The sequence below is a fragment of the Neofelis nebulosa genome, chromosome 17 (genome assembly GCF_028018385.1).
Source record: "Neofelis nebulosa isolate mNeoNeb1 chromosome 17, mNeoNeb1.pri, whole genome shotgun sequence".
Classification (NCBI taxonomy): Eukaryota; Metazoa; Chordata; class Mammalia; order Carnivora; family Felidae; genus Neofelis; species Neofelis nebulosa.
The window spans coordinates 61,366,636-61,379,553 of record NC_080798.1 but is presented as its reverse complement, the minus strand read 5'-3'; the positions used below and the strand labels follow the sequence as shown (position 1 = coordinate 61,379,553).

Below are 12,918 nucleotides of genomic sequence, written 5' to 3'. Positions count from 1 at the left end.
ACTGGCTCAGCCTCCACCGCGTCCGCGCCGACACCTATGTCAAGCTGGACAAGGCTGCTGACCTGGCAGGTGTCCTCGCCCGGCTGGCCCACCTTGCCCGTGCCGAGGCGGCGCTGTGAGCCTCGCGGGCCTGGGCTTAGGTCCTTGGCCTGCCGTGTCTCTTTTATTCCCTTGAGGAACACAATGCACTTTTCTTCCCCTCCTAACTCCCCACCAGGGTCCCTGGCCAGTGCGGGTGGTGGGCCCACCCTCTTGCAGAATATTGTCATTAAACTGGTTTCTGTTGGGGACTGTCGTCGTTGGTGTCTTTGGGGGCGTCGCGGAGCGGGGTGGCTTTGCAGTCTGCGCGAGCTTGGGTGAGGCGGTTGGCACAATGCCCCCGGTATGTCCACAGGGGAATCCCTGGTGACCCAGTAAGCTCGGTGTCACCGCTGGACCCGTACAAGAGGGAGGCGGACTGCAGGACTGGGGGATGCAGGGGGGACCCGGAGCCCGATTTTTCCTGGAACCTTCAGGAGCCAGCCCCACTCCGCTGACAGTGTCGTGAGCCACCCTGCTGGCGTGACTGACCGCAGCAACTGAGACGCCGTTTAGGCAACACCTGCCTCCTGAGAGGCAGCTGGGAGCAGAGAGCCACAGGAGGCCAGACACATGTCCGCCCAACCTGCCAAGTGGGATTCCCGCACCTCTTGGCCATAAAGATAAGGATAAAGAACAGCCACTCTGGCAAAGCACTTTATTCACCTCTTTTCAGTGTTTGTAGGTGGCCCTGCGGTGGCCGGGGCTCCAGGCCTCGGCACCTCCAGAACCCGCAGGAAGGGCCCCGGGGGGGGGGGGGGGGGTAGAAAAGGGCAAGTGCAGAAAAGTTAACAAACGGTCCGGACGGGTGGCCGGCGCCCCCTGGCGGCCATCGGCCAGCCACGAGGCTGGAAGGCCTCTCCACCGGAGGGCGGAGGGTGCGTCAGTCAGTCGTACTGCAGCAGAGAGAAGACCGGCACGGCCCCCAGCTTCTCCCTGCCCTTCAGCGAGGTCAGCTCCACCAGGCTCACGCACTCCAGCACCTCCGCCCGCAGCTGGCCCAGCAGTTCGCAGGCCGCATGCATGGTTCCTGAGTGGGCCGGCAGAGGGCGCGCGATGAGGCCCCACCCAGCCGGGGGGCGGGGCGGGGCGGGGCGGGGCGGGGGAGGAGGTGGTGTGGGGACGAGGCTCCCACCTGCCCACACAGGGTCTTGCTGCTCACGCGTAGACCGTACAGCGCTGAGGCCCCAACCCACGTCTCACGTGTGGTCTGAGCCACTTTCCTGCGCCCCCAGCAGTCCTAGCGCCAGGCCCTGTGTGCCGGTGGGGGAGACCCTCACCCCCAGTGGCCAGCAGATCGTCCACGACAACCACCTTCTGCCCTGGCTCCAAGGCGTCTCTCTGGATTTCCAGCTCAGCCTGCAGACGGGAAGCAGGCGCTCGGTCTGCAGTCTCCAGACGCGGCCCTGGTGTGCGGAGCCTGGGAGGGGGTGCCGACGAGAGCCCCACCCACCCAGCTGCCGCTTGGCTGCGTGAGCTAGGCTGGCGTCTCGGGCAGAGTTGGCATCAGCCGCGGCAGCGACACCCGACCCAGGGGATATCCTCAGGAAACCCAAGGGTCACGGGTGGCGGTGCCCAGCCCACTCACCTTCCCATATTCCAACGTGTATGAGGCGGACACCGTGGGGCCGGGCAGCTTCCCTCGCTTTCGGATGAGCACGCAGCCCAAGCCAAGCTCCTGGGCCAGGGAGGGGCCGAACAGAAAGCCTCGGGAGTCTAGGCCTGTTGGTCAGAGGTGGGGTGTCAGGGGTGGCTGTGTGGCACGGGAGCACGAGGGTCCCCAGGGGCCAGTGCCGGACGATGGCAAGAAGCCCCTGGCTTTGTTGGCTCCAGCTAAAAGTCCTTGACTGAGCACCTACCTCTGTGCACAGGGCCTGCTGGGTGCTGCAGGGCAGGAGACGGGGACCCAGAAGCGGAAATAACTGTGTGGCCTCTGGGAAGTTACCTGCCTTCTCCCCACAGCCCTGCCGCCAGCCTGTCACTGGGCTGCTAGTAACTAAGGAGCAGACTCAGACGGCTCTTGTCACTCTTGCGGCAGCATCTGCCCTGGAGGGGCTGGCCCCGGGCTATCTCCTGCTACTCCCGTGGTCACTCACGGGGAAGCGCAGGCCCCACCCCCTAGGGGTGCAGCGAGGGAGGGCTTCCAGAGGAAGGAGCCCTCTGAAGGACACGGTCAAGTGAAAAGCCATGGTCCCGCAGGGCAGCGGGGAGCCATGGGCGGGCCGGGACATGGCCTTGTCACGGAGACCTGGCCTGCTGGAGTCCTCCCTGAAGCCCCGTGCTGGGCAGAGGGCCTGGCCCACAGCTCAACACACAGACGGGCAACAAGAGTGTTCTTGGCCCAGTGGACTCTGGTCAGACACCCCTGGGGATACTCGGCCCGTAGCCCCACCAGTCCAGAACGGAGGACCAGGAAGTCGGCGAGAGCGAGGGGCACGGCGATGGGGTGACCTTGCCCTCAGCCGGCCACCGCAAGGACGCGCCCACCCTCAGGCGGCCAAGTGCCGCTCAGCAGGTCCATCCTTACAACCTACTGGAGGGTCGGCAGCCAAGCACGGTGCGACGTTCAGCGTGTCCCCGACGGACGTCCCCCAAGCCTCTCCTAAGCTAACGTGGGTCGCCCCTCGGTCCGCGCCGCTCAGGGCTCAGGGGGGAGGAACGCCCACGGTACCCTCGCGGAGCCTGGCACAGACCCGGCGACCTCTCCGGGCCTCTCGAGACACCCCAGGGCACAGCATCGGCGCCGGGGGCAGGCAGGAGGCCCGGGTTGGGTCCACCCGGGGTTCGAGGACCCGCCCCTGCCCCCTCCACTTACCCACGATGTAGTCGATCTTGCCGCCGTGGGTCTCTTTCAGGTGATTCGTCAGGAGGCGGATGGACGCGCGGAAGGAGTCGGGGTCTTTCAGGACGGGCGAGATATCCCTGGCACGCGAGGGCAGGCCTGGTGACCCCCGGGGTCGGGTCCGGGCCCCGCACGGGGACGGAGGGCTCGCTGGCCTGGCCCCGCGCGGTCGCCCCTCCGCCCCGCCCCGCCCCCGCACCTGAACAGCACGCCGGGCACGGGGAAGTCCGGGAAGCTGCGGATGCGCCGCGCCACCAACTGCAGGTCGGCGTCCGCCATCGCGGGGTGAGCGCGTGTCCGCTAGCGGCAGGGGTGCGCCGGCGGCTCTGCGCCTGCGCGAGCGGGCGGGGCGCCTACGCGCTAGGCGCCAGTGGGCGGGGCCGCCGTCGCCTGCAGGGACTACCGTATTCCACCGAATCTTGGGTGCCGCGTTGTTGCTCTAGCGCCCTGAACAGGCGCGCCCAGTCCGGCTCGTCGCCGCCGCCGCGCTCGCTCTCCTACCGCGCGGTGCGAGGGGCGGACGCGCGCGGCCACCAACATGCGGGGCCCAGCCCGAGCGTCCCCTGCAGGAGTACGCCGGTGGACGGGGACGGCAGCGGGGGTGCCGGGGCCACCGAGAGTCCAGCCCCGGCATCAGCGACGGGGCGGGGCAGAGGGAAACCCACCCCGCCCACTTCCGCAAAGGGTCAAATCCTTAGAAACAAAAAAAAAAAAAAGGAAAAAGGCCTGTTAACTTTATTCTAGAACTTTTCACCATCATTTCCCAAGTCTTAGAACGGTACAGCTCTGGCATACAACGGCAGAGACGTGAAAACCCCACTAGAAGGCGGCTCCACACGCCTTCGGGGTGGGTAAGGTTGGCGTCCACACCCGCTCGCTGTCTCTCCGCACCGTGCCACACCAGGTAACGGGCGGCTGGAAGGGAGGCACCCGCTCGCCATGCAGGGCACCAGGACAGCATCCCTAAGGTAGGTGTTAAAACGAAGGTGCTAGCATCCCTCTGTCCTCACCGGACCAGGGAGGCCTTCCTTGGCTGCTGCCAAACCCCCTTCCACATTCACAACTCCCTCCTAGTAGGATGGTGCCAAGGGCTCAAGCAGGATGGGCATGGCCAACTTTGACAGTGGGACTCACACATGGGAGGGGACAGCTCCGCCTTTTGGATCCCGGGATGGAGGCAGGGCCCTGAGCGAGCGCATTCAGCTTTGGGGCTGGGCCGAGGCTGTGGGCTGCCGTGGCAAGTTGGGGTGGGCCAGGAGGAGGGCTGGGAGACTGCGGGCACGTGCAGGTCCTGCTGTCACCTGCAGGTAATGTCTGTCTGGCGCGGGCAGGGCAGAGAACAGTTGGGGCTCTTCCAGCTCAGGAGCCCTGAGGCCAGAGCCTTCCTCCCCGCAGGCATTTGCAGGGCCAGTAGGAGAGCCCAGGCCTGGCTGGAACACGAGCAGGTGCTAGTGGGGCCAGAAGCACTTCTCCGGGATGGACTCCGGGGGTGTCAGGCACTTCCCTAACTTTTCACAGCCTGGGGGTGCCCAATTCTGGCAAGGAGAATTAAGAGAGAACATTGAGTTATTCGTAACACTTCTAGGCTCAGTAGTGTCCAGACTCCTGCCCTGCCCCATCTCCTCCTTGGCCTCAGGGCCCAGGGTATGGGCGGCCACGGGCCAGGTTGCCACCTGTCCCCGCCGTAGCACCACATTTCAGGAAGGGCTAACAGAGGAGACTCCTTACAGCCTTAAGGTTCTCTACAGAAAGCCGTCACCTGGGGAAGAGCTGGCCTGTCTCAGCACAACGATTCAATGTGGCAACTTGGCCATGCATATTCACGTCCAGACTTTCTCTTTATGGCCATAGTTCTCCAGCAAGAGACACCCGCCAGAGAGGGAGGCTCCCTTGTTTTCCTGTGTCCTCCCACTGCCCATGGGGTGCTTCTGTGCCTTGGTAGGGAGACTCAGAATCATGCTGGGGGCAGTCTTGTGAGAGGGGGCCCCAGAGGGTGTTACTGAATCAGAGATTCGATGGCAGGGAGAACCCCGGGGAAGTCCCCTCCTGCCCCAGATGGCATCACATGGCCCCTGGTTGCCCATGCAGGGTGCGGCCAGCCACCAGGACAGGGCAAGCTTTGGAGAAAGCAGCTCTTCTCAACCTTTGAGGCAGAGCAAAGCGACAGGGTGTGCAGAATGGAAAATGTGGGTGCAGACTGCCAGTCTGGGGTGCCAGGAGGAGCCAGCACCCACGATTCTTAAAGGCACCTTGGTGTCTCATGTGTACCAGGACAGCAGGCTCTACTCAAGGGCTGTGATAGACTGCACAGGACTGATCTTGTCAGAGGACACCACATCGAATCTTCGTCCCCACTGGCCTGACAGAGTGGAGGCAGGGCTGAGCTGGGGGTTGAGGGCAGAAGGCAGGACCTCCCCTCCGTCCAGGGTGTGGCGAGGGCCGAGGGCTTTGCACAGGTGTGTAGATCCGTGTAGTGTTCCAGGGGCAGTGCTCCCTTGGGAGTCTGGGGGCCACTGCACACTGCTCCAGTCTGTCTTCGGTTCACTCGTGAGGTGTGTGGGGCTGAGAGGGTCGCCCTCACCCCCAGTGCAGAGGCAGCCAGCTGCGACAGTGCCCCAGCCAGGTCCCTCCACCCCCAGGCGGTGGGAAAGGACGCTGCCACCCTAAGACCCAGTGTGCGTCCGCACAGCATTCCCCAGTGGACAGCATGTCGCGGGTGGGGGCAGCTGGCTTACACAGAAAGATTAAATCTGGGGCTTGGAGTGGGCACCGTGGCTCCTCCGTGGGCGGGGCATGAGGGGGGCTCTCAGGCTCCTGGGACCCAAGGCTCCGTGGTGGTCCTGAGATGGGGACATTCCTGCCCCACTGCTATGACTTCAGAAGCCCGACAGCCCCTGGCGCCCTCGAGGGAAGGAGGCGGCCCTGCTGGCTCCTGCCCCGTGTCTTTCCTTGGGGAGCCTCAGGACACACAGCCCCAGATGGGGACAACAGCGACAAAACCACCCCTGCACTGACCCCGGCTGATGAGGCAGCCTTGTCCGCACTATGATCATTCTCGCCGCCAGGAAAGGTCGGCACACTTTGTCACTGTCGGCCCCACCCGGCACTTTGACTCCCCCAACCCTGCTGGGCTCCAGGCCACAGCTTCCTCAAAATCACGTGGTAGGTCTGGGGAATGGGGTGCTTGGGAGGAGGGGCTGACAGCCTGGGAAGCCAGGCTAAGCCATCCCGATGGTGCTCTGTGGGTTTCGGGGTGCTGCCGACACCGGGACACTTGAATCGCCCATCTCTGTGGAGCAGGGCGCGCACAGACACGTTCCGTCACAGGGACAGGACTTGCAGGCGGGTCCCACAGGAGCCAAGGTCTGTCCCCGACAGGACCTCCAGGTCATCAGCCCGGCATGTCCCTGCCCCACACGGGTCTGGCGTCTCTGTCGTGCACAACAGTCACACCTGTGAGGCCCGAGCGGGAGCCACAGGGGGGCTCCGGCAGCCTCTGGAGACGTGCGGTCTGCCGGAGTCCTGCCACGCCGCCCAGGGATCGCCCCGGCTGCTGGAACTCACGGCGGCCCCAGACGGCTCCATGGGGGGGGGGGGACGACGGCGATGCCCTGGGGGGTGCAGACCTCACGGGGCCCTCGGGACACCCCCGGCACCGGCAGCCCGTGGCCTGCCAGCCACTTACCATGACCGCCTGGTTGCACACGTTGAGCTGAGGCTGTCCGGGGACCAAGGCCTTCTGGTGCTGCTGGACGACCGGGGTGATCCCGCGAAGCGCATCCAGGTACTCCGTGCTGGCAAAGCTAGAGGTGACAGCGCCAGGTCACAGAAGCAGGGAGGCCCGGGCAGGCCGGGGCAGGCCACCCAAGTAGGCCAGGAACGGGCCCGGGGACTGAAGGAGCCGTCCCTGCTGGAGCCACTGGCCCACGGCAGGCGTGCACCTCGGGGAACCTTCCCTACAAACGAGGCTGCAGGCACAGCCAGGTGACAGTACAGCAGCCAGGACTCCTGCCCCACTCCGCCGGGCCCGAGCCTTGGCCGGCACCACCGAGGGCACCGCCAGGGTCACGGGCACCTCCGAGCAGACCCAGATCTAGCAGGCTCCTGGCACCTTCCCCACCTTCCTGGTCCCTTTGGCCCAGATCCGTGTAGCGGGGGCAGACCCGCAAGCTTTTCAAAGCAGGTCTCCGGGATTCTGGCCAAACGCACTGAGAAGGATCGGCTTAAACCACGTTCGGCAGGCTCACTGGTCAGGTTACTCGGCACCGTGGTGCCAGCGCACGCGGGAAGCCCGGGAGGCCTTCTGGACCGGGCGGTGGCTCCAGGCTCTTCTTCCCAGAACTGTGTCCCACCCTGGGTCTGGGTCTCCTTGTCGGGAGCACGGGCACAAGGGCCTGAGGGGATGGTGCACACTGACGCACGTAACTTCCGGGTGACCGGGAGGCGGTCAAGGCCGCTGCAGGCGGAACACAGGTGCAGTGGGTGGCTCTTCCAGACGCTGGGCCCTGCCACCTGCTCCCGTGGTCCTGCTGCGTCTTGGCTCTGAAGTTACTTCCAGGGTCAGGAGCGGGGCTCAGACTGCTTGCTCCGAGCCTCCCCGTGGTTGAGCCTGGTCCTCGACCCCACCTGCACACGGCCCTGGGCTCCTGACCTCCCTGGCGTGTGACAGCTGTGAGGGGCTCCCAGCTCCCACCAGTGAGTGTCCTGGAGCTACAGTAGCCGGTGGCCGCGGAAGGGGGCTCGACGACAGAAATCTCTTCCCTCCCAGTTCTGGGGGCTGGAGGCTGAGATACAGGCGGGACGTGTCCCCTCGGAGGCTCCAGGGGAGGGCCCTTCCTGCCTCGTCCAGCTCCCGGGGGCTCCGGGTGTCCCTTGGCTGTGGCCATATCCCCTCACCTCTGCTTTCATCTCCATGTGGCCTCTCCCGTGTCCGTGTCCCCTGTTCTGTCTCCCAGGGATACTCTCCCTGGATTTAGGGCCATCCTAATCCAGGGTGATCTCATTTTGACCCTCACCACGATCACCTCTATAGAGTCCCTCTTGCCAATAAGACCACGCAGGAGGTTCTGCTGCAGGTAGACCTGGGGCACGTGGTTTCACCCGCGGCCTATCTGTTTCCTTCCCGTGATCCTGGGTCTCTAAGGCGGACCAAGGTCCCAAGAAGCGTCTCATCCTGGAGTCTCACTGGGAGGAGCGCGGTCCTGGCCCAGAGGGTGAAGGGGCCCCGGGGTGGATCTTCCCGGGCCGGCGCTGCCCGTGCCCGGGCCCCCAGCCCCCCACTGTTGCCATCCCAAAGGCAGCTCGGGTTGGGGGTCCCGTGACGGGGCCACGCGGACCGTGGGGGCGGGAGCCAGACAGCAGGGGGATGGGAGCACGGGGGAAGAGCAGAGCTCAGAGCGCGCAGCCCGCTGGTCAGTGCCTACACCTGCCGGCCCGGGGCCCCGGCAGCCCGAAGGCCTCCGCCCCTGGCTCACCTGAGGGGGTACCTCTCCCCCGGGTCTCGTCCCAGGTGGAATATCAGGGGCAGCTTCGTGTGCTCCTCCTGCGTGTGGGTGGTGACTCCTGACACGTTCTGTCCAGGGCAGAAATCAACGCCCTGAAACGAAACGAGAGGCGGGGAGGGCGGGGGCTGTTTTTTGTGCCTGCACGCGCCCTGGGGGCCCGGAAGGCAGTGGCCGCGAGCTCGGCAAGGCCGGCCGGTCCATCCCGTTCCGGCAGCAGCCGTGACCCGCGTGCCACACCTCGGGACGCTCCACGAGGGGGAGGGGGTGCCGAGGGGACGAGCACGCGGGAGGGTGGCCGTCCTGTAGGGGCGCCTTTCCACCACCGACACTGGGCCTCAGGGCCGCTGAGCAATCAGGCCCGTTTTTGGCGGGAGGTGAATCTCTTTAGGGGCTCCTGCCTGGCTCAACATGAGACTCTTGAAATTGGGGTTGTGAGTCTGAGCCCCACGTTGGGTCTAGAGATTAGTTAAAAAACAAAATCTTAAAAAAAAAATAAAGCGTTATCTCTTAAAAAACACACAAAATACTTTAGCCCGTCTCTTATCTTGACTGGCACGGATTCCCGGGGCAAAGCTCCCCCACGCTGTCTGCCTGGCAGACACAGCACCCGGCACTCAGCACCCTGAAGACTCCTTTGCCTCGTCAGCGTCAGGAGAAGCCAGGAGGAAACGCTCGTAAGGCCCGTGGCGGCCCAGATGCCCAGGTGACAGGCAGGGACTGAAACAGACCACAGCGGACACGTGCGAGCACACCAGAAAAAGCCGCCAGCGTATGTCAAAGCTCAGGCGTGTGGCCCACGGCCCCCCAGACGGGCCCGGCCCCACACCCTCCCTAGGCCACCTCTGCCCCCACGGCTCCTTCTCAGGGGCAGCTTCTGATGTGCATCTGAAAGGGGATGTCACGGGGTGATGGGAGTCTGTCCACGTCCTGGGATGGCCCTGGGGCCCCCCCGAGAAGCTGCGGCCCAGTCTGCAGCTCTGTCCCCAAGGCTTACAGGCTGCCTCTCGGGACTCCTGGACTTGGGGACGGGAAAGGTCGGCTGTACCGTCCCGACGCACTGGTGACCTCAGGGTCCTGCAGGTAGCTGGGCACTGGTCTTCGGCCAACACAGGACCGGTTTTACAGGGTCTGGAGAGGTGGCCGTGACGTGGCCATGACCTGTGCACGCTAACCCCACAACCAGGGGCTGGGGGACAGACACGTGAGCTCGCTTCTCAACCGTGAGCCGCCGGAAGGCTTTCTGCAGGCGCCAGCGCGGTGGACGGGCACGCACTCGGAGCCCGTGTCCGGAACGGGCAGCTGTCGGTGGAGCACTTAACACTCTGCTTTTCAATAAAGCAGAGAGGCCACGAGCCCGTGAAACTCCCCTCATCTGCACCGAGCGGACTCCTGAGTCAGTGGCTGGCAAAGGAAGGGCAATCTAAGTTGCCGAGGGCAACCGATTACAGATCCGCGGATACCTAAGTGGGTTCCAGAGCGGGTGGCTCCTTGGCCTTCTGGATTCTGGGACAAGTGACGGGGAACAGACACGGATTTAACCACGGGAGAATCCGCCACCCTGAGCACGAAAATGCAGGGCAGCTGTCGGGGAAGCACCGAGTCCAGACAGAACACCATTTACCGTTTGGATGCAAATCAAGCTATTTAATTAAGATCCCGTTAATTAGTATAGGATCTCTCTCTCGACAGTTGTTCTGTGAGGGAGGCCTTGCCCTTGGGGCACTGCAGCCGGGGGCCCCTTCCCTCCTCAGAGCCCAGCGCAGCGCACAGAGCGGGGAGCAGGGCGCACTCCTCTACAGGCCTGCCCTTTGGAACCGTGCACTTCGGCTAGCCGTGTGCGATGCAGTCCGCAAGTGCAGAAGGTCACGTGCACACACGCGCCCTCCCTGCACACAGCTCTTCCCAGGGCCTCAGCCAACCTCTATGCTGGGGAGGTCACACACTTGTAGGGACAGTGGCACCTGGTCTGGCACTAGGAAGATGCTCCCCACCTCTCCCTCTCCTCCCCGCCCCCCTCCCTGCCCAGCCTCTAGACCTCCACCCTTCTCCCCCGAAGCCTGCCACGAGCCCCAGGACCGGGCGTACAGCCGGGAAGCCAGTAAGGTGGATGCACGTGACCCCCAAACCCAGGGACCACAGACCCGCAGGCCCCAGCTGGGCTGCTACCCCAGGCCTCTCTCTCCCTCTGGCCGGGAGCCCAGGCCTGGCTGTGCGGCCCCAGCAGGGCGGGCACGTGGCCTCTGAACAAAGCTGTCCTACCGCGTGGGCTGCTGAAGTCCCCCTGGTGCTGGGGGGAGCGGGGAGGGCAGCCGGTGGCGGCAGGGGGCCCCTTTCTCTTGGGCCCTTTCCACCCTCACACGCTCCCTGGGCCACACTGACCCCTGCGGGGACAAGGGCCATCAGAACAGCCGTGCGGGCAGCCCCGATGGGTGAACCCACTGCCGCTACCCTGTGTAGCACGGGGGGTGGGGGAAGAGAATTTTGTGTGCCTGGTCTCCCAAGAACATGAAGCCGTGCAAACCAAACCAACCGGGGAGCTTCCACAAAAACCCTCAGAGCACTGTGGACGGGGGGGAGGGGCGTGTGACTCACCAGCAGCAGGGCGGGCCCCCACCTGGTTATGCCAAAGCGGCCTCTCCTGACACTTTTGACCCCGCTGTAAATGGGGTCAAATCAGGACAGGCCACACAGGCTGCTCTGCCTGTAGGACCTCTGGACTTTTCCAACACCCTTTCTGAAAGAAGCTCCCGGCCCTTCTGGGTTTGGGCCTGGGCGGGAGCTGGAATGTGTCTCGCTTGGGCCAGCGCGGACTGGACCCTGCCCCGAGAGGTGCCCCGAGCCTGCAGGGCCAGGGAGGGAGCCACAGGGAGGCCCGAGGGGCAGTTTCCCGGACAGCCTGGACTCTCCAGCAACCGGCAACAGGGCCCTAGAAAGCCCTGGGAAGCCAACGTGTGCCACGGGGGTGGGGGCAGGGAGAAGTTAGAGCACACAGCTAACCCCGAAGGTCCCCGCGTGGCCAGGCTCTGGGTCTTCGGGTGCTCCTGGGGCCTTTGAGACTCTGAGCAGCTAAGGGGTAAACCACACACAGCCCTGCCTGACGGCGGGGGGAGGGTGTCAGGTGCTCGGCTGCGGGCAGGGAGAGTAGGGGCAGGGACCCTGGACGAATGGAGAGGAGGTGAGAGGCGGCCACAAGCTGGGAGAGCTGAATGGCTCAGTGCTGAGGTCCCGTGCTGGGGGAGCTGGTGCTAAAACCAGGAGCCAAGGGACGGGGCTCTGTTAGGCCCTGTGCCAACAGCATTCTGCTACCACAGTGAGTCTGGAGGCCCGAGGACGCTCCTCTGGGCTCACCCCCGGGGTCAGAGTCCAGAAGAGAAGCCCTGGCTCACTCAGTCCAGCTGAGCTCACCTGGTGCCGATCCTCGCTTCTGAAGGCCAGTCAGGGACTTTGGCCAGGCCCCGGGCCACCCGGGAGGAGGCACCCGCCGTCCTGGGCTCTGGCTGTCTGGCTGCGCGTGGTGGCCCCACAGCCACGGCCATCTGCCTCATCAGCCGGGCACCAGAGCCCTTATGTCCGTAACCGCGCCCTGACTTGCACACAGCGCCCTCGTATTCGGGTGTGTCGCTAACTCGTGCCGCTTTTCCTTCCAAAAGGAAAGCCGTTCTTGTGCCTGAGATCCAGACGCTCTGAGGGGCGGGGGCAGCACCCTGAGTGCCTGGAAGAGGTGGGGGCTGAGGCCCAGGAGGGGCAGGACCAGGCAGACGCCCGCACGCCGTTGGGGCAGACGCGGGGACACAGACGCTACGGCGGCCCGTTCGGGGGGCCACCGAGCACCTGGACAGGCGGGGGGAGGGGACAAGACAGGAAGTGCTGGGGGTGCCGGGGGAAGGCAACCCGGTTCACTTGGGTCCAAGCCCTCCGACCCGAGGCTTACTTAGCCTGTTCTGAGGACTCTTTCCCCTGGGCTCTGGGAGGCCTCAGAGAGGGTAGGGTGGCCAAGGAGGGGAGTCCAGGCTCCCGAGGAGCTGTCCTTATTGCTACGCCATGTCACCGCCAGCCCTGCTAACGGTGGGCCCACGGTGAGGCCTCTGGGGCCGGCCACCAGCCGGCCCGCTTCGTCCCGAGGTGTCCTCCCAGGACAAGGTGGTGTGGGAAGCGGAGCCCACGGCCGCCCTAAGCCCCCTTACCTGTCTGAACTCCTCCCAGGAATTGGTCCAGGTCCAGAAGTGGGCCTTGTACTGGCCGAGGGTGACCGCCATCAGTGTGTCGCCACGGTAATAGAATATCGGCCTGTTCGGCGAGGGGGGTGGGGTGGGGACAGGAGGTCGGGTGACACGAGAAACTTGCGGGTGTGCAGTTATATCGAAATTTTACAGAAACCACCGTGCTGAGCTCAAACCGGGCACACGGGGGAGCAGGTCCACAAGGCTGCTGGGGGTGAGCCCCCAAGGTCGGCCGCCTCGGTTCCGGGCCCTGGGAGAGACTCTGGCCCTCATC

At 64.9% G+C, this 12,918-nt stretch overlaps 2 protein-coding genes across 4 annotated transcripts in view; both read right to left on the bottom strand.

The window, feature by feature from the left end:
• Nucleotides 1–842: 842 nt before the first annotated feature.
• On the bottom strand, nt 843–3,519 carry APRT (adenine phosphoribosyltransferase). Its single transcript, XM_058709013.1, has 5 exons — nt 3,120–3,519; nt 2,894–3,000; nt 1,667–1,800; nt 1,359–1,437; nt 843–1,108 (listed from the first exon to the last, which is right to left on the bottom strand). Exons 1-5 carry the CDS (start codon nt 3,197–3,199, stop codon nt 966–968), a joined length of 543 nt encoding a protein of 180 aa, XP_058564996.1. The 5' UTR covers nt 3,200–3,519; the 3' UTR covers nt 843–965.
• A 118-nt stretch (nt 3,520–3,637) lies between these two features.
• Nucleotides 3,638–12,918, bottom strand: part of GALNS (galactosamine (N-acetyl)-6-sulfatase) — a 25,207-nt gene continuing 15,926 nt past the window's right edge. Inside the window, exons 11-14 of one of the 3 annotated variants that reach the window (XM_058709012.1) lie at nt 12,609–12,711; nt 8,395–8,516; nt 6,606–6,723; nt 3,638–4,455 (exon numbers count right to left, since the gene is read on the bottom strand). In XM_058709012.1, the coding sequence (XP_058564995.1) occupies nt 4,369–4,455; nt 6,606–6,723; nt 8,395–8,516; nt 12,609–12,711 (430 nt within the window). In that variant the 3' untranslated portion in view covers nt 3,638–4,368. Of the gene's footprint in view, nt 4,456–6,605; nt 6,724–7,816; nt 7,990–8,394; nt 8,517–11,829; nt 12,137–12,608; nt 12,712–12,918 lie in introns of those variants that run through there. The other 2 variants (XR_009256180.1, XR_009256179.1) reach the window with 2 other exon arrangements.